Source organism: Heloderma suspectum, chromosome 11 (genome assembly GCF_057233095.1).
Source record: "Heloderma suspectum isolate Gila_16-S chromosome 11, 16-S_ref, whole genome shotgun sequence".
Taxonomy (NCBI): Eukaryota; Metazoa; Chordata; class Lepidosauria; order Squamata; family Helodermatidae; genus Heloderma; species Heloderma suspectum.
In genome coordinates this window covers 14,264,950-14,286,261 of record NC_139468.1, presented here as the reverse complement: position 1 = coordinate 14,286,261, position 21,312 = coordinate 14,264,950, and the positions used below count along the sequence as shown (strand labels likewise).

Sequence of the window (21,312 nt, the reverse complement as noted above, 5' to 3'; positions counted from 1 at the left end):
ACTGAAACCCAGGGCGGAATTACCACCCCACTGATCTAGGAGCCACCAGCCTCCACTGGAAGCTAAATCAAACAATGGCATAGACATAGGAGAGTGATAACTTGGTACCACTGGTACTGGCATCATCACTCCAGATTTTTCTGGATGGAAGAGAAATACTCTTTTACTGACACCACCAGGTCTAGAATAACCTGGCCTTGCTCGGAAACCCCAGAATGACTGAGTAGGACTGAGCTGCCTATATCAGCATCTAATTCATGTGAAGGATTTGTGGCTTTCCTTCCCCGAGCTCATTTAGCACTTCTCCTGTGCCAAGGTGAGGTTGCCATGGTGATCTGAACCCTGGGCAACTTCAGGAAAAGCATGCCTCCCTGGAGGTGTTCTTTTTGTGGGTGTGAAAGTGGCCTTGCCCAGCAAATAGGTTTGGAGTCAGGAGGATTTGCTTTTTGCTGGTGTTCCAGAAAGATGTAGGAATCACCCGAGAAATGGTGTCTATTATTAACACAGAACTTTGGAGGCAGATAATCATAAATGTAGAAGTCCTGCCAACCAATTAAATATATTGTTTTAGTTGCTTAATCTTCTGCATCGTAATTAAACCAGCTGCATAGTAATAATAGTAAAGTTAACAAAAACAACAGCAGCAATGGCAATAATTATTTATATTCTACTCTTCTACTATGTGGAACAAGACAGCTTACAGCACAGAGAGAGAACAATATAACAGCCCTGGGAATATGATTGAATGGCTATATAAAAATATTTGCAATAAATAAAACTAAAAATCCTGTTAATAATCAGATTACTTAAAGCCATGCTCTCTCTCTCTCTCTCTCTCTCTCTCCCCCTCCCCCCAACAACACTAACGGGTGAGAGCAGTGAGAAGGGCACAGTCCTATGCCTGTTTAGACAGAAAAAAGACCTACAACTCCCAGCATGCCCCAGCTAGTATGGCTGGCTAAGGCATGCTGGGAGTTGTAAGCCTTTTCTATTTTATTTCTTAGTTTTATATCCCACCTTTCTTCCATTGTGGAACTCAAAGTGGCTACATGTGGTTGCCAGGTGGTCTCCCCTCCAAGCACTGACCAGACCCAAACCTGCTTAGCTTCAGCAAGGTGGCTGCCTCATGTGTCTTCAGACCATGCATAGGATTATGCCCTAAGGCTGCAATTGTATAGCCAATTACCTGGGAGTCTGCCACATTGAACTCAGTGGGGCTTATGTCTGAGCAGACATGTATGGGATTGCACTGTAAAAGTATTACACACTAAAAGCGGGCAGCAGTAAAACAGCGCATAGTATGATCAAAATATTAGTATAGCCTTTTCTGAGATGCTGAAGGAAGTGCAAGATAATGAGGAGCAGTAGCTTGTAAGTTCTTGTAAGTTAAGAGGAAGGTCTCTTTCATGCTCTCCAGCATTTCCCAAGCAACAAAATGGGGACAGGCTTGTAAAAACTTTCATACGAAGGAACAGGATCTAGAAAATACAAGCTGTGCCAGGTAAATATGGACAATTAGAGTGCCTGCCATTTTGAAATTGCCTTATCATTCTCCAACCCATAAGAACAGAAATGTCCTAAAATTGAAGAGGTCTGCCCTTAATTCATAGCACCAGGGCCAGCCCTACCATTAGGCAAAGTGAGGTAACTGTTAGGCAGGAGGCTGTCCCATCACCATTATGGAAGTAAGATTCAGCTGTCAATATGGTTGCCTTCTTTACATTGGGGGGGGGGCATATTGCCTTTTGTTTTGGGCAGCAAACTGTCTTGGGCTGACCATGAATATATGCCCTCACTGAGGTATCATCATCTTCTTAATCATTATCATCATCTCTTACAATGGTTAGATGCTGCACAAAAAATAAAACAACACTGGTCCTGGGGTTTACCAAATGGTCATACCTCCTTCCCCTGGCACCATCCTCGTTCCCCCCATCCAACTACTCTTAGGGACTGCTGTTTCTTAGGGGACTGCTCATTCCCCCAACTACACCTCTGACTTTCCTATGCAAGGTGGGTGGAACATGGAAAGGATCTTCTCCTCCATGCTCCACCCGCTTTCTTTTGTGGCTAGACAGACGATTTTGGCTGTCTAGCTGGGGCACGCTGGAGTGGGAGGGGAGAGGCTCCATGGGACAGAGGAAGCCACATAAGCAGCTTCTGCAGTCTCCTCCCCACCCCCGGGAGAGCGGAGACTGGCAAGTGGGGCGGGGGAGAGTGCAGGTTCCTGGCAACTGCGGTTGGAGCCCTGGTTCCAGCCTCAGTCCCTGGGACCCGAGAAATCCTATGTCCCTCTAGACAGTGTCTAGTGGCCATAGCATTGCTCTCTTATTCATTTTTCCCATTCTAAAAGGTTGAAATGCCTCTCCTAAGGCTTAGTGACTGGCAGGAAGATCTTCAATCTACAATATGTTGTGGGGGGGGGGCCTCCCTTTGCCCTCTGCTCTGCCCACCACTGGAATGTGGCCCCCAAGAGCTTCTTAAAAATTGGTTTCGGCCCTTGGGCTGAAAGAGAGGTGCCCCACCCCTGGTCTAAACATTTGTAACCCAAATCGTCAGCATGTTTACTTGAGGAGATTCCCACTGACTCCAGTGTCCATAATCCAGTCTCCCCAAGTTGGTGTTTTGTTGTACAAGTCCTAGATGTTTTGTTGTGCAACTCCCGTCAGACCCAGCCAGCTTGGCCAATGGTCAGGGACATTGAGAATCTTAGTCCAAAACTTCTGGAGGGCAACCAGGTTGGGGAAAGTTGACCTCACCAATCAATCCTCCAGTTACTCCACTAAAAGATCTCACCCCTTCCATCCCTCTGTTTGTCGTTCCTTTAGCAAATTAGCTCTGCCCATCAAGACAGTGGTTTTGTCAGCAACCAGCAAGCCCTCGAATTACTTTGTTCCATCAGTGAGATGTGGTTTTTTCCCCTTTCATTGAAGAAAAGAGAGAGAAAGAAAGAAAACAGCCACAAAAGCCCTGATGAACCCAGGGAAACCTGGTACTTTTAGAGAAAACTGTGAAAATGTTCTCTTTCCCCCCACATCAGCTCCACAGATAGTTATAAATGTTAGTCTTTGCCTTGATAAATTTAGCTGGCGTCATGACCTCAGCAGATCCCGTTTATCCCCAGTGTATTTTTTATTTTTTTACAAAATTGTCAAGTTCTTCCCCATCTGCATCCTCTGCCTTTATTACCTAAGCTGCACAGCATCTGTTCTTGGGACCTGGAGAGCAACTGTTTCCCAGCCTCTGAACTTGTTGCTGTTCTTCCTGGAAAAACAAGTTTGATTGCCTGTGATTGCTTACTCAAGTTTAATTATTCTCTAGTGCTTTTTAATTCTAGCTAAGGGGTGAAAGTGCACGCACTGGTTTAGGCTCTGTCTGCAGCTAGTCTGTTGAGGGTTCTTGTCAATCCAAAGATTAGTAAAAGGGATATCCTGACCATGGACATACTGGAAGCCAGAAAGGAGGAGGAGAGAGTTACTATTTTTGGTAGAGACTGCCACCCTTACATAGAAAAATATATTATCAGAAAGCCTACATGACCCATATATCACCCCCAAATAGGAAGATGCCAAAGGACATCTTCCTAGGGAAGGGAGGGAGGTGGTGGGCTCTCCCATGCTGGAGGCATTCAAGAGGACACTGGACAACCACCTGTCAGGGATGCTTTGACTTGGATTCCTGCATTGAGCAGGGGGTTGGACCCAATGGTCTTACAGGCCCCTTCCAATCCTACTGTTAGAACAATATGACAATGGAACCAATTACCTAGGGAGATGGTGGGCTCTCCCACACTGGGGGCATCCAAGATGAAGCTGGACAGCCACCTGTCAGGGATGCTTTGACTCGGATTCCTGCATTGAGCAGGGGGTCGGACCTGATGGTCTTACAGGCCCCTTCAAACCCTACTATTCTATGATTCTATGAATCTACAACAATGCATGCATGCTACTCTCCTACTGTCTTGGACCAGTAGGACAACTAGGCAATTTTAGACTCTCAGCTTAGGGCTTGGAGTCTTAGAACTTTTTTTTTTCTGTCTAAACATGCATAGGATTGCACTCTTAGGAACATGAACACCTCTTTTATCTAGCATGATACACTTGTGAGAGACTGCTAGCTCCTTTGTTGTATTTCTTAAAAACGTATCCATTCCTTTCAAGGTAGGTTTTCAATTTTTGCTAGTGCAGTGGACAAAGTGAAAGGCCCTCCCCTGTCATTCCATCCAGGGATGTAGTTTGTGGAGAATGGGTGGATTTACTCCCACTGTGCTTATTTACTATTATGTATTTTTTTTAAGTATTCTTTATGGGGGTTGTACTGGACTTTTTTCTGTCTAAACGTGCATAGGATTGCACCCTTAATGACCTTATCAGGGGATCTTTAGAGGGTTGTGTGAAGCACACAACTAACGTTTCTCTCCCCACCCACCACTTCCATTCCATGCTCTGCCATTGCCTCTATATTGCTTATACGTTAGAACAAGAACAAAACAGTTTGTCAGCCCTGGTTTAAAAAAAAAAAATGTTCTGTGTCATGTGCAGTTTTGCATTTTAAGCTTACTTCCTTTATAGGACCACCATCACAGCAGAGGAATAACATGGAGTTTGCGTCTGCTGCCCTGATGCCTTCATCACCTGGTGTTCTCTGGGTGGTCACTGGGAGTGGGTGCTGTAGGGCCCTGGATGCTGGTCCCAAGTTGGCAACAATGCAGTGAGTGCATTGCTTCAGTTGGTAATTCAGCTGAAGCGCAATGGATGCATCAGGGTTCCATTACAAACATCCCCACTCAAGGGACAGATTTGGTGGCAGGGCTGACCCAGGCATGTGAGGTCAGTGATGGAGCCAACAGCAGGACCCCTGCTGATTCTTCCACAAGTGAGTGCCCTTGTCAGGGTTCCCCTTATGACCTGGACCCCATGAGCAATTCCAAAAGGATCTCTTGCCTCCTTAAGTATCCCACCTTCCTTCTTTTACTTTCCTCTTTCCAGTAATGTGGGGTTTAGGCTGCAGACATGGGGTGTTCGGCACTTCGGACACTTGGGTTTAAGCCACAACAGTTTACTGGTAAATTAAAGCAAGCAAATTACAACTAAAGTTATTTACACAATATAGCCGAGTGATACGAAGGGTCTTTAAAAAAAAAGTTGCAAACCACAAGTTCCTTTACCCTAGTTGTACTTAGACTTTTTCAGGCTGCTTCTTCCTGCTCCCCCTTCAGGCTCTGGTCCCCCAACTCTGCTTTTATTGGCTCTCTCACTCTATTTATATACCCTCCTCCCTCAAAACCAAAAGTACTGTTTCAACCCCAAAGGAATGAAACTTAACTGGGGAAATGAAATAAAAAGTTAACCAAAGAAATTAAACTATTCTTCTTAGGAATACGGGATACCCCCTCCCAACAAAAAAAACTCTTGGCCTCTCAGCCTGACCTTTTTCCCCTTTCCTTCTGTAGGTCTCAAACCTTCACAGCCCTACATGCATGTAACACGTGAATTGGGCTTCAGTAGGGATGTCGGAGAAACCTACAACTGATTCAAATGAGTTCAGATTACCATGAACTGGATCTGCGTTTTCTGCAGCGGACTGGCTTTCTCCGAGTCATGTGGATTCTGTGGACTTCCAGACTGGATTTTCACTCGGGGGGGGGGGGGTGCATCAATTCATATTAGTGCTAATTTGTATTAACTAACATGCATTCTTGCAAGGGTGCATTAGTGCAAATATGCATTAGTGCTAATGTGAATTAGCACTAGTAGAATGAAATTCTATTTTAAAAAATCTGATTCCGTCAATTAGTGGACAATAGAATTAAAGGCACCTCACCATCCATGAAACACAGATGGAGCAGATGTAACAAAATCCATATACCCCTAGGCTTAAGTCACCATTTTATTAGGAACCAATCTGCAAACTATAACCATACCTATCTTGCCAGTGTGGGGTCCTGGCTCTTTGGCTTCCAGCAGCTGATGCCTCCAGCAGCTGATGCCTCCAGCCCCTACATCTAGTCAAAAGATGACCTTTGCCCTGACTCAATACCTAGTTCCAGTATTCCAGACTGTCCCTGTCTTGCCATTGCCCCCAGATTTTAAAGGCTGTGAAGAATGGAGCTGGCCATGAGTCCTGTTGATGCCCTCGACTGGCTTAGCAAGGGCTTCACATTGCTTTCTGGTGCTATAGCTAGGGTTGCAGGGTTCTTCTAGGGATTATATCTTTAACAAGGGTCTCTGTAGGTCAGGATTCATAGGGAAGCCAGATGGGAATGGATCAGCACCAAAGAAGGCTTCTGGGACTGGAAGCCAGACAAGGTTGTCTATATCTTGCTCCAACATGGAGCAGATCAAGATGGAGCCTTAAATAAGAGTTTGACTCTGCCTTCATACTGATTGAGACTTTGTCTCCTAAAGCAGCCTGGCCTGTTTTAACAGCCTCAAGCTGCTATGACATGGGAGTCTCTGTGGTATGCCAGTGTCCTCATGGCCAGAGTACTCAGACTCCAAAGACAACAAGGCAAGTTCCTCTGGATGTAGGGGAGATTATCTCCAGGATTTCTCTGGGTAACTGGGTCTGGGTGCAGTGGTAGCTTTATGATGCCTTTCTGTGACCAATCTTCTCCCTGAACCATTAATTCTGGAGCCTCTTCTTCAAATGACATGGGGTCAGAATCCTCTAAGGATGAGGGTTCATGTTCCTAGGCATGGCGAAGAATTCCACCACGGATCTCAGTGAGGCCGAATGCCAGTGCATTTGGCCCCCCAAAATCCATGGCAGAACTAAGCCCCCCCCCCCCGCCCACGAAATGGGCCTGGAACAGAGCACCTACCTGCCGCCGTCCGCGCTGCATTGCGAATGGCGGTCGCGTCTGCGGCTGCAATTCACTTCTGCCATATAGCCGTGATAGGCTACGTAAGTATTTATGTAGCCTTATCACGGCAAAACTAAGGGAACGCAAATGGTGGTGGCTACGGCGGCTGCCATTTGCGTTCCCCTTTTTTTCCGCCGTGATAGGCTACATAAATATTTACGTAGCCTATCACGGCTAAAGCAGGAACGCAAATGGTGTAGGGGATGCCATTTGCATCCCTGCTTTAGCTGTGACAGGCTACATAAATATATACATAGCCTATCGCGGGCCAGCGTAGGGACGCAAATGGCGTCCCCTACACAGGACGCCATTTGCATCTGCACCAGCCCGGCAGCGGCTGGAGGCCCCACTGCGGGTTGGCCTGGCTGCGGAGTGGAGCCAGCCGGGCAGGATTCCGGGGGGGAGGAACGGATCACCTCTCCCCCTGTCGAGGATTCCGGGGGGAGGAACGGATCACCTCCCCCCACTTGTGGAACCCGGCGGAGCCAGGTAAGCAGGGTTTCGTACACCCCTACATGTTCCTAGTCCATGACCTGAATCTTTCTCCAACCCACCAGCCCTGGGTGCTGGTGAGGGAGTCATGCCCCAAGAGATTGCCCACTCCAACTCTCCTCTGCATTGACCATCTGAAGAGGGGGCTTTGTAAGAAGTCAGCTTGATGAGTCAGGGGGCTCAGTAGGGACAAAATTGCTGACAACCACCAGGATCTTGATCATATGAACATGTGCTTGTGGTCCAGGTAGAAAGTAGGCACTTCTTGGGGACTGAGTTGAAATCTTCCCTGCCTCCAGGGCCAGTGAATAGCACTCAGCTTCATCTCCCTCACAGAGTTGTTGCATGAATAGAGAGGAGAGGGAGAACCATACCCTCCTTCAAACCTAGCCACAGGAGTGTGGGAGCTTGTCCCTCATGATGCAAAGCCACCCAGCAGGGGTCTGAGGTGAACTAAGTAAAGACAGCAGCAAAAGTGACAGTTTAAAATGCAAGGCAGAACTGGATGTAGCAACACCAGCTGGAGAGAAGCTTACAAGACAACTATCAATAAAGGAATTTACTGTCAGGGTTGGATCGGAGCCCATAGAGCCCCAAAGCAGTTCTGATTCTGAGGAAGAGATAAAAACTGTGGGAGAGGAACCAGCTTGCTGTTCAGAGGTGCAGCTGGAGAGAAAGCCCCTCCCTGCTCACATTCCTGAGAGTGACAGTGACCCTGACAGGGAGAGGGAGGGACAATGGGAGCTTCTAGATGCAAGGCGCCAGTGCAGGGTCAAGTGGGAGATGGCGGGCGCTGAGAGGAGGCACTCAGCCTGCTTGGCGCGATGACAACAGCTGCGCCCCGATGCCCCATGGGAAAGGGGTGGACTCTCTCCTCCTAGCCCTTAAGTTCAGGGGCTTCCCACCCTTTCCCTCCAAATGGAGACCAACTGATTCCCTAAGGCTAGATAGCCCTGGTGGGCTGCTCTTTTAAGTTTTCCTCTTAGGCTCAGGCAATTAGCACCTGTAAGCGTCATTAGGTTGAATGGAAATAAAGCCTTGGAAAAGAGCCCTATTGTCTGCATGTTGATTCTGGCTACTTCAGGATTTCAGAAGGCAGCAAGAGTGACATTTACTCCTGAATGAATTCAGTCTAGCTGTATTATTCAAAAACCTGATTTAAAAAACAGATCACTTCAATCGCTCAGGTGAAGGTGGGTGGATAGAATAGGTAAGCTACCTGAAACACACACCCCTTTTGGCCTCATTGTGTTTTTGTTTTAGGGTTGTTGTTGTTTTTCCTTCCAGGGTTTGGATCCCTCTGTGAGATTAGAAGCATGGAAGTTTCTCACTGGCTTTTACTCCTGGCGGAGTACCTACGATGAGAGACTCATGGTTAACAGCAGGAGAAAGTATGTGGAAAGAATCGTTATATGGTTTAGTCCAGGGGTAGGCAAGTTGGTGCCCTCCAGCTGTTTTGGACTACAGATCCCATGATCCTTGAGCATGCAAACTGGGCCTTGGGGAGTTGAAGTCCAAAATAACTGTAGGGCACCAGATTGTGCCTATCCCTGTTTTAGTCACTAGATGGCACTGGATTTCGTTGTATCTGGATGGGATGGCATTTCCTCTTGGTGGCCTGTTCTTGTTGGAGAGAAATAATAAAGCTCTTGTCTAGCTTCCTGTCTGGTGTGTCTTTTAAGCCTTCCAGAATAGACAATATAAGATGGGCCAGGAAGTAGAAGCATGATGAGCATGTGAAATAGGGATGGAAGAATCCATGAGTTTTGAGCTCATCCAGACTCTATTTTCACCTCTGTGCTCAGTTTATTTCATTCCTGTTCCGAACATGAGCTTTTCTTCTCTAACAAAAAAGTGTGCATTTCAGTGCACATTTTTAAGTGTGCACCCACGATGCACACACACATATACCCAATAGATTAAATCACGAAAGTGAGTGGTGTTTCGTTTTTGTTCGTTTTTCTGAATCTGGCTGGAGGTTTGGGAACTTGCAAACTTTTCCAGAAAATTGCACTCCCATTCATATTCATGTTCAGGGTTGCAAATGGGGTTAATTCAAAGTAAAAACAAACCTAAGTGAAATCCTCATATGTCTCTAATGTGAACCCCCCACCCCACTCCCACACCCCACACACACAACTGGGGCTCAGACAGTCTTTGAAACAACTTTACACCAACTCAGTTCCAGAAGACCTTCCAATCCTATGGTGGTAGTTTCTTCTCTTCTCTTTTCAAGGTGCTGCCTGAAGGCTACCTTCCCCCACTACACACACACACACACACACACACACACACACACACTTTGTCCTAGGATAGTCTGGCACCAGCAGCTGGCACCCTGGAGCAGCTACAGGGACACCAGTGCCCTTATAGGGCCTCCCAGCACCCTGGCCCCTAAGGAGTACATTTCCCAGAGGGCAGCAGCAGTGCGGGGGGGGGGGGTCCATTTAAAAAAAAAATGTTTCTCACAATGCTCCTGACATAGTATCACTCTGGGACAAGAGAGGGAAAGAGAGGAGGGGTCCCCACCAGAGGTCACTTCCCTGAGGACCCCCTCAGACTTGGAGCAGGCTCTGGCTCTAAGAATGACGCTACACCAGCCTTCCCTAACCTGGTGCCCTCCAGTGGCCATGCTGGTGGGGAATGATGGGAGCTGCAGTCCGACATATATAGAATCATAGAATAGTAGGATTGGAAGGGGCCTATAAGGCCATCGAGTCCAACCCCCTGCTCAGTGCAGGAATCCAAGTCAGAGCATCCCTGACAGATGGCTGACCAGCCTCATCTTGAAGGCCTCCAGTGTGCAAGAGCCCACCACCTCCCTAGGGAATTGGTTCCATTGTCACATTATAGACCCTATAAACCCTATAAGGGATTGGTTGTGCTACATCATTCCCGTTAGTTCTCTCCGCTTGCATTCTGCTCTGCACCATTAACCGGTGACTGATTCCTTCCCTCCCCTCCATGCAGGAAAAGTTATGAGTCCTTGTGCAACATGTGTGAAAAGATCCAACCACTGCTAGAGAGTGAGCTTCAGGATTTCCTGGAGGTCCAGAACAGCATCAGTAAGTAACCAGGAGTACTACAGTCAACTCTGACTGGCTTCTGGAGGAATTTCACGTTACCCGCTACCTGATTCTTTTTAACAGGAGATGCCGGGAATCGAACCTGGGACCTTCTGCATGCAAAGCAGGTGCTCTGCCACTGAGCTATGGGCCCTTTCCATACTGGGTTTCTTTTTTAAGGCTTAAAAGTGTTTTTTGGCAGGGGGGGAAGCTTGATGGTAACTTTGACGTAGGTTAGTTAAGGGCAGAGGACCAGAAAGATGAGGCAACACCTGTGTTTCAGTGCTATCTATGCCTGATGAGATATGTTTCCACAATGCTGTAAAAACTCTCCCTACCTACACACACACACATACACACACACACGTCATGCTCAATTATTGGAGGAGAACAAAGAAATCTCACCTGTCACACAACATTTAAGTAGAACAGGGGTAGGCGACTCAGCAGTGTAGCTGTGAGTGCAGGGCAGATGGAGCATGGTGGAGAAGATCCCCTCCGCATGCCTTGCATTGGATAGGTGGTCACCACTGAGTTCAGAGGCGGCCACCTCTCCACATAGGATTGTGCCCTTAAATGCATAATAATCTTGATGCAGCCTCATTCCCAGGGGCATTCAAAAGCAGCCAAGGTGGGACCAGAAGGCTGCAAAGGTTTTTTGTTTGTAAGTAAAGGTCAGACCACACCCATGAAAATCCTTAGAATATTTCTGCCTCCCAAAGCTTAATACAAGCTTCAAAGGGGGGTTCACTCCACCCCCACCAACCCCAAAACTGGTGAAAATGCTTTCTAAGGAAGGGGGGAATTTGTTTGGTTCACATTTTAATGTGAACTTACCTAATTTCACACTTTCAAACCAATATGTGAAATGAAACGTGGTAATCTTTCAAAATTCCCTCTTCTCCAGATTTTGCAATGGAATTCTCCAGTCAAAAATGTGTACAGAGACTTGTATATTTGGGGAAAGTGCACACCAAAAAATGCATGCATTCATGAAAATAATGTTCAAAATGCATTCTATTAGGAAAACTGCTTGAAAAAAAAAAAGTATATTAGGCAAAATGGCACCCCCCACAAACAAATGCATGTATGATCAGAAATGCACACAAAAATGTACACAAATTTTCATGTGAACCTTTAAAAACAATCTCAACATTTGGAATAAGTCCAATGTGAGATTGGAAAAATGAGAATGTGAGAGAAACTGAAATTGGCAGGTGTGTCCATCCCCGTTGGAGAGTGCTACTTTTGAATCCTTGGTCATTCGGATAATGGAAGAGCTATTTTTGGATGAGTTGTCAGTCCAAAGTCCAACATTACCAATCCCATAACACGAAGGAATGAATGGCAAGACAAGGTATGCTGACTAGGGATGTTTGAGGAATTTGTTCTTCATGAACTGGGATACAAACTGACTTGATCCACACCTCCCAGAGTAACGAGAATCTGAACAAGGTCATGCTTCAGATGGCACATTTCTCTGAATTTTGTGATACAGATTTAAAATATTCAAGAATACATGTTTTAGGATTAGTTTGTGAGAACATATGTTCAAAATATACTGATTTAAATATGAATTTCATGTAGACTTTTTAAAATGCAAATGAATGCAGAGACAGGACAAGATAGAACAGACTTAAGTGCATAGATGCCAGACTGACATGGAGGGTAATTGACCTCCAAGTCAATTACATTTTTACTTACCTAAAAATTTGTTTGCATTTTCAACATGTGACATTCTTGACTCATTCTTTATGCCTAGCCCCAACATGCTGTATTTGATGGCAAGAGCTGGTACATTCTTACTCCTAACCTGAAGACAGCATCATTATTGTGCAGGGTCACACAAGTCCCCAGAGAAAGAGTTGCAGAATGAAAGATGGCCGAGGAGGAGATGGGGGGGGGGGGAGAAGATAGATGTCTGAAAAAGCAAGACTGAAAAGCACCTAACAGTGCAATCCTATACCTGTCTACTCAGATGCAAGCCCCATTGTGTTCAATAGGACTTACTCTTGGGTAAGTGGGTATAGGGTTGCAGCCTATTTTCTCACAGATGACAAGAAGCACATAAGTGATTATTATGATTATTTTCAGATTCCTATTCAGGCTTTTCCCAGTTGTATAACAAAAGGAATATTAAACGATACAGCAAAATTAATGTTACAAATCAATGTGACGTGCATAAATCAAGCCAAGTGAGCTATGGAGAAAGATTTACAGCTCAGGTGTAAAGCAAGCAGGCCCTGCAGAACTAATAGACATTCCATCTCAACAGAGAATTCCTTAAACAGGTCACATACCGGGGGAGTTGTTTCCCCTTTATTGCCCTTCCTCCTCCCAAGAATTGGTATAAAATGAAATCACTTTCCAAGTTTATACAAAAAGAAAGCATGTTAGATCACTGCTCCACAATGTTCCACTCTTCAAGGGCACTCAGGGTTTCAATATATCTCACCTTCTCTGCTGGATTTTGAAATGTCCTGCCTTGTTTCAAGTCAACCAGCTGCTTTTTAGTTTAGGGTCTGTTGTTGTTGTTTTCCTTACAATCAACTTCAGTACTTGACAATGGACTGAATTAACATATGCAGGTGAGCATTTTCCAATTCCCTATTAGGGCTGGCTGAGCCTATCAAGCTCAATTTCACTCATGCAGAGGCATCGCTGTAGGAAGGCACACCAGGGCATATGCCCTGAATTCCTGAGCTGTGCCCTAAATCTTTTGAGCTGCCCCAGTGACATCATCTGCCTTAATACAAGCCTACCTCTTCCCTCTGAGCTCAGTAGTCTTCTGGCGACTAGGAGACCTTAGGACTCACTCTCTTAACACACCAATACTGGGTACAGCATGAAGGCAGCAGCCTTTTAAACTTCCACAGTCCGCTCATCGTTTTTGTTTCTTTTGCCCTGCTCTCTCTCCCTACCTTTCTGGTCTTACTTATTCACCGCTGGGAACTGGCTTGCAATGCGGGAGGAGTAAGAGCTCCCTGGAACATACTGGTATTTCACATGGCATCTGATTTTACAGCCCCAGATTGGAACATTTGGCTTCTGCACAAGCTCGGTGGCTTCAGCACAGCGAAGGATTTAATGACCCTCCACAAACATCTTTTTCCTCCTCCACCTTTAACTTCTCCCACATAGCTGCAGGCCTCAGATTATACCGAAAGGAGGGTTAGGACTATGTGATGTCATGCTCCATTACTTTTGCAGGGAGGTTTGCAGCCTGATCTTCTGCATATTTGCTTAGAAGTTGGGAGCATGGTACTGCAGATTTAATGAACAGCCCAGCCCATTCAACTCCGCTGACTTGGCTACTCTTTCAGTCCAATTTTATCCATGTTTTGTCCTTTTTTTTCCTTTTTGCTTAGGATTGGATCCAGATTTAAGCTGGATCAACTGTGCTGCTGGAAGCAGATTTCCTTGCCATTTCCTTCCTACAGCAGCCTCTCTGTGTAGCATTTTCAGAGGGGTGGAGAGCCAGGAGACCCTGCTGGCATGACCTGTAGTGTGTGGAGTGGGAGTGGCAAAGGATCCCCAAAAATCAGACAGAGACTCCTTTCATGAATGGAGCCTTTCCTCGCCCCTTCCTCTGGCAGAAGGCAGATTCAGGATCCAATCCCTGGAGTCTAAGTTCAGTGGTGAGAGAATCCACTTCCTACATGGCCAGAGGTACTTCCTCCACGATATAGCCCTAATATTGAAAACAGACTCCTTGACTGAATCCTGGTGAATTCTTGACACAAATTGTTATGGGGAGAAGGAGACAAAGGGAGCTTGCACAAAAATGAGGAAGGATATTTGAGTGAAGGGGAACAGAATGTCTGTAATCTGGTAATAGTTTTCTTGGAACAGATGCAGCCAGTGCTTAATTGGTAAAATGGGAATGCTGAGGCTTTAATCTGTATGGGATATATTCCATCACTATTTAGTGTGCGGGGGGGGAGCTGTAATTGTATTCTGCATATGCTCAGAGGCACTCTATTTCACTGTTATTTTTGGTAGCATTGGTGAAATGCAAATAATTTTGAATAATTCTCTGTGTGAGAGTTAATCTTTTTTCATTTATTTTTACACACAGTATTCAAACAAATGTATTTCAAGCTAAATGGTTCAGCTTCTGCCCGCATCAGTAGCTATGCTGTTAAAAAAAAAAAAGTGTTCCTTTGCTGTTGTGCTGCTTTACATCAATAAGCACATGAAAATTGGTGTCATGGGCCTGTGCCCCAGATCTTTTAAGTATCTAACAATGCCCCTGCACTCTGTTTCTTATTTTACCACTGCTAAGTTCATTTCATCCTGTTTTCACATCGGATTGTGATATATATAGCATTCCTAACTGCCACTCTTGATATCCATTTAACATCACAGCTACTAATGAGGGCGGAAGCTCAAAGGTTTAGCTATAAATATATTTTGAAATTACTCGGTTAGTCTATCTTTCATATATACATATATATATATATATATATATATATATATATATAAAATATCTCACACTATGAATATTTGTACATATTTTCATGTACATTTTTGAAAACATATGCATTTCTGAACACATTTCTCACATGTATTTATTTCTGTACACGCTTTTTGAAATGTACACATTTTCCCAAGTGATCGTCCCATTGAATAAAGTGTTTCTGTGCTTTTTTCCAAATAGGGCCATAGTTTCAAATGCATGCATTGGGTGGGGACATGGGTTGTGAACTGCGTTTAAAGCTTCAGCAAAGTACAGATTTTGATGTCCAAGTAGTTGAGCACAAGTACACACACTATCTGATCAGGTTGTTCAGTCGTTCAGTCATGTCTGACTCTTCGTGACCCCATGGACCATAGCACGCCAGGCCTTCCTGTCCTGCGCTCTCTCCCGGAGCATGCTCAAGTTCATATTCATTGCATTGGTGATGCTATCTAGCCATCTCATCCTCTGCTGTCCCCTTCTCCTTTTGCCTTCAGTCTTTCCCAGCATCAGGGTCTTTTCCAGAGAGTTTTCTCTTCGCATTAGGTGGCCAAAATATTTCAGCTTCAGCATCTGTCCTTCCAATGAGCACTCAGGGTTGATTTCCTTTAGGATTGACCGATTTGACCTCCTTGCAGTCCAGGGGACTCGTAAGAGTCTTCTCCAGCACCACAGTTTGAAAGCATCAATTCTTTGGCACTCACCCTTCCTTATAGTCCAGCTCTCACAGCCATACATTACTACTGGGAAAACCATAGCTTTGATTATACTGACCTTTGTCGGCAAGGTGATGTCTCTGCTTCTTACTATGCTGTCTAGGTTTGCCATAGCTTTCCTCCCAAGGAGCAAGTGTCTTTTAATTTCATGGCTGCAGTCACCGTCTGCAGTGATCTTGGAGCCCAAGAAAATAAAATCTGTCACAGCTTCCATTTCTTCCCCTTCTATATGCCAGGAAGAGATGGGGCCAGGTGCCTTGATCTTAGTTTTTTTAATGTTGAGTTTCAAGCCAGCTTTTGCACTCTCCACTTCCACCCTCAGCAAGAGGCTCTTTATTTATTTATTTATTTAATTTCTATACCACCCAATAGCCGAAGCTCTCTGGGCGGTTCACAAAAATTAAAACCAAACACACAATAAAACAATTTAAAATATATAGAATATTAAAACCACAATATAACAATACAACCACAATAAAATCTAGCAGCAGTGTAGGAATTTAAAATACAGATTTAGAACAGCAAAGATAAAAATTTAGAAAGCTAAAATGCCTGGGAAAATAAAAAGGTCTTCACCTGGCGCCGAAAGGAATACAGCGTAGGCGCCAGGCGAACCTCACTAGGGAGCTCATTCCAGAGCTGGGGTGCCACAGCAGAAAAAGCCCTCCTCCTAGTAGCCACCCACCTCACTTCCTTTGGCAGGGGCTCACGGAGAAGGGCCGCTGATGATGATCTCTTTGATCCTCTTTGCTTTAGATCCTCTTTGCTTTCTGCCATTAGGGTGGTATCATCTGCATATCGGAGGTTGTTGATAATTCTCCCGGCAATCTTAATTCCGACCTGTGATTCATCCAACCTGGCGTTTCTCATGGTGTACTCCGTGTATAAGTTAAATAAGCAGGGTGACAATATGCAGCCTTGTCATACTCCTTTCCTAATTTTGAACCAATCGGTTGAATGAGCTGGCATTCAGCCTCCCCGAGATTCGTGGAGAAATTCTCTGACATCCCTACTGTCGTACTCCTTTCCCAATTTTGAACCAATCGGTTGTTCCATGTCCGGTTCTTACTGTTGCTTCTTGACCCTCATACAGGTTTCTCAGGAGACAGGTAAGGTAGTCTGGTACTCCCATCTCTTTCAGAATTTCCCACAGTTTGTTGTGATCCACACAATCAAAGGCTTTAGCATAGTCAATGAAGCAGAAATAGACATTTTTCTGGAATTCTCTTGCTTTCTCCATGATCCAGTGAATGTTGGCGATTTGACCTGTAGTTCCTCTGCCTCTTCGAAACCCCGCTTATATTTCCGGTAGTTCTCAGTTCATATACTGCTGAAGCCGAACTTGTAGGATTTTGAGCATAACCTTGCTGGCATGTGAATTGTGAAATGAGCACAATTGTGCAGTAGTTTGAACACTCTTTGGTGTTGCTCTTCTTTGGAATTGGAATGTAAACTGACCTTTTCCAGTCTCGTGGCCACTGTTGAGTGTTCCAAATTTGTTGGCATATTGAGTGCAGCACTTTAACAGCATCATCTTTTAGGATTTTAAATAACTCAACTGGAATACTGTCATCTCCACTAGCTTTGTTGTTACTAATGCTTCCTAAGGCCCACTTGACTTCACTCTCGAGGATGTCCAGCTCAAGTTCAGTGACCGCACTATCATGGCTATCAGGGACATTCAGATCTTTCCTGTATAGATCTTCTGTGTATTCTTGCCACCTCTTCTTAATCTCATCTGCTTCTGTTAGGTCCCTGCCTTCTTTGTCCTTTATCATGCCTGTCTTTGCACAAAACGTTCCCTTGAGATCTCCGATTTTCTTGAAGAGATCTCTAGTCTTTCCCATTCTATTGTTTTCCTCGATTTCTTTGCATTGTTTATTTAAGAAGGCCTTCTTGTCTCTCCTTGCTATATCTGGAACTCTGCATTCAGTTGGATATATCTTCCCCGTTCTCCCTTGCTTTTCGCTTCCCTTCTTTCCTCAGCTACTTGTAAAGCCTCATCAGACAGCCACTTGGCTTTCTTGCATTTCTTTTTCTTTGGGATGGATTGAGTTGCTGCCTCCTGAACAATGTTACGGACCTCCATCCATAGTTCCTCAGGCGCTCTGTCTATCAGGTCTAATCCCTGAAATCTATTCCTCACCTCCACTGTATATTCATAAGGGATATGATTTAGGTCATACCTGAATGGTTTGTGGTTTTCCCTACATTCTTCAATTTAAGCCGAAATTTTGCAAGAAGCAGCTCATGATCTGAGCCACAGTCAGCTCCAGGTCTTGTTTTTACTGACTGTATAGAGCTTCTCCATCTTTGGCTGCAAAGGACATAATCAATCTGATTTCGATATTGACCATCTGGTGATGTCCATGTGTAGAGTCGCCTCTTGTGCTGTTGGAAAAGAGTGTTTGCTATGATCAGCATGTTCTCTTGGCAAAACTCTATTAGCTTTTGTCCTGCTTCATTTTGTACACCCAGGCCATGCCTGCCTGTTATCCCAGTGATTTCTTGACTTCCTCCTTTAGCATTCCAATCCCCTATGATGAAGAGGACATCTTTTTTTGGTGTGAGTTCTAGAAGGTGTTGTAGGTCTTCATAGAACCGATCAACCTCTGCTTCTTTGGCCTTAGTGGTTGAGGATAGACTTGAATTACTGTGATGTTGAATGGTTTGCCTTGGATTTGTACAGAGATCATTCTATAGTTTTTAAGATTGTACCCCAGTACTGCTTTTCCCACCCTTTTGTTGACTATGAGTGCTACTCCATTTCTTCTAAGGGATTCTTGCCCACAGTAGTAGGTATGATGGTCATCTAAATTAAATTTGCCCATGCCTGTCCATTTGAGTTCGCTGATTCCCAAGATGTCGATGTTCAATCTTGCCATCTCATGTTTGACACCTCCAGCTTACCTTGATTCATTGATCTGACATTCCAGGTTCCTAAACAATATTGTTCTTTACAGCATCGGATTTTCTTTTCACCACCAGACACATCCACAGCTGAGTGTCCTTTCGGCTTTGGCCCAGCCGCTTCACTCTTTCTGGCGCTACTTGGAAATACCCTCTGCTCTTCCCCAGTAGTATATTGGACACCTTCCGACCTGAGGGGCTCATCTTCTGGCGTCATATCTTTTAGCCTTGTGATATGTTCCATGGGGTTTTCTTGGCAAGAATACTGGAGTAGGTTGCCATTTCCTTCTCCAGTGGACCACATTTTGTCAGAACTCTCTGCCATGACCTGTCCATCTTGGGTGGCCCTGCACGGCATAGCTTATGGCTTCACTGAGTTATGCAAGCCCCTTCGCCACTACAAGGCAGTGATCCATGAAGGGGATCTGATCAGGAGCCCTGCACAATTGTATGGTGCACCTACATGGATATCAAAGAGATGGATCTAGAGGGATGCATTAGGGGCAGTGGCATCGTGCTGCTTTCTCTTCTCTGGGTGATAGCCCTACACACAAGTAACATGTGAATAAGGTTTGTATATTACTTGCTTCATCATGACAGCAACTGGTAGGATATATCCTTCAATATTCCACAGCTGAAAAAGAGGAATATCCCTATTCTCATGTCAAGGTTAACTGCCCAGATCTTCCTCCAACCATCACTGCCCCTTACTGAAGGTTGTATTCAGGCAGCTATCTGCTATACTCACTCACTCTGCAAAAGCCTGTCATACGCTTATGTAAATGCAAAGCAGCAGCTTGTTCTTTGGGTTAAAGCTATACAAGAAAAACTTAATGTCTATGCAATACATTAGGAACAAATGAGAATATAGTGTGCAACATGACCAGCTGTGTGCACTACATGGGACAGATGTAGGATTACTAGTCTTATTAAATTTTGCTTTAGAAAATCAACTTTTAGAGATATTTAAGAAAACTTAATTTTAACTAAAGCTGATTGAGCTCAAACCAATTATGAGTTGTCAACCTACCAGTTAGCACCATACCTTATCTTGTTGCAATCCCTATAACTACCCTGTAAAATAGATGGGTATTATTGCAGATGGGTAGGACAGTGGCTGAGAGAGGGAGGCCTTGGCTAAGGCCTCCTGACAAGACAGAGATGAGATCCAAAGCAGAGACTTCCTAAGACTACCATTCTAAACACACCTAATAGGGTGGCTGAGAGAGGGAGGCCTTGGCTAAGGCCTCCTGACAAGACCATGACAGAGGTGAGACCCAAAGCAGAGACTTCCTACCATTCTAAACACACCTGATAGGGTGTAAGCCCCATAGAACACAGTGGGACTTCTGAGCAAACATGGATCAGATTACTCTGTCACAACAAAACCCATACATGTCTCCTCAGAAGCCAGTTCCATTGGGTTCAATGAGTCATACTCCCAGGTAAGTGCATTTTTATTGTAGTCATACAGAGCAATCCTATGTATATTTACTCAGACATCAGTCCCATTGAGTTGAAAGGGGCTTACTCCAAAGTAAGTGTGTGAGCGTATTTCCTTACCTGCTGGCATATACTGCAGCATAAATCATGATGACTGGGATGGAATCCAAGTCCTTGTTTGGGAAAAAAACTCAGAGGGGTTGTGCAAGATCTGTCTTTGTTCTCTGGTTTAGTTTCTGGCAGTAGCTCCATGCAGCCCTTTCTTTCCCCACAGAGTCTGATGTTCAGAGACTTTACCTCAAAGATACACAGGGCAACACGCTTGTTGATAAGAATCAACTGGAGAAGATCCTTCTCCTGAACTATATGTGCAACGTGGAAGTAGGGATGGGTGAGAATTCATTTCAGTTCACTTTTTTGTATAAAAAGTAAATATTACTAAAATGATTAACAGACAATTCTGAGTTAGCTGGACCAATATTTTGACTCTGTATGAGGCAGATATCTATGTTCCTATAGAAGCATTCACCTGTTCTGGTGGGTGACATTTATTTATTTGCAAGATTTATATAGTGCTCTATATCCAATAAAATTCCTGAGCAGTAAAGACAGACAGAGTTAAACCTTTAAAATCAGATTACGCTGATAAAAACAAGGCTGGTTAGTCAGTGAAGGGGTGTTCAAATTTTTTTAAAAAGTCTTCAGCAGGCACAGAAAATGAAACCATATACATGCCAGCCTGACAGCAAGAGGCACTGAGTTCCACAGACAGGGAGCCGGTACACTGAAGGCTCTGCTCTGAATAGACTCCAGGTCCATGCAGAACAACCAGGAGTGCCTCCTCTGATGACCTCAGTGAGCAGGCAGGCTGGTAAAGGAGAGGAAGTTGTGGGTGTTACCAGTGAGTAAGAATGAAACTAACACAGAGAATATCATTAGGGAGAGAATACCTATAAGTGCTAAGAGAGATAGTGAATTGCCTGGTGGGAAATATGGGGACTGGAGAAAATGGGGCACACTTCTCCGACAGTAAGTTTCATCTCTTTGTCTCCCCCTGCCAGAATATCAACAAGGGTTCCATGAGATGGTCTTACTCTTCCGGCTGCTTGTGGAAAAGGAGCATGAGATTTACTGGCTCTTCCAGTTCTTCCTCCAAAAAACAGTAAGGTGGGGGCGGGGGGGTGTTATCCTGTCTTTTTGCTCCAAAAGGAACACTCAAGGCAACTTAAAATGTCTAGAATTTCTAACAAGAAATACACTCAAACCAAGATGGATCCAATAAAGCTCATCAGCAGAGCTAATCAAAATAGAGCAGGGAGACTAAAACTCAAATGGAAGGCAGCCACACACTTGCCTAAACAG

General features: G+C 44.8%; 1 protein-coding gene across 1 annotated transcript in view; it reads left to right on the top strand.

Moving 5' to 3' along the window:
- Nucleotides 1-21,312, top strand: part of TBC1D21 (TBC1 domain family member 21) — a 56,691-nt gene that overhangs the window by 9,311 nt on the left and 26,068 nt on the right. Inside the window, exons 3-7 of the mRNA XM_084816373.1 lie at nt 8,645-8,748; nt 10,328-10,422; nt 20,225-20,331; nt 20,607-20,610; nt 21,012-21,112. Of these exons, the coding sequence (XP_084672499.1) occupies nt 8,645-8,748; nt 10,328-10,422; nt 20,225-20,331; nt 20,607-20,610; nt 21,012-21,112 (411 nt within the window). The remainder of the gene's footprint in view (nt 1-8,644; nt 8,749-10,327; nt 10,423-20,224; nt 20,332-20,606; nt 20,611-21,011; nt 21,113-21,312) is intronic.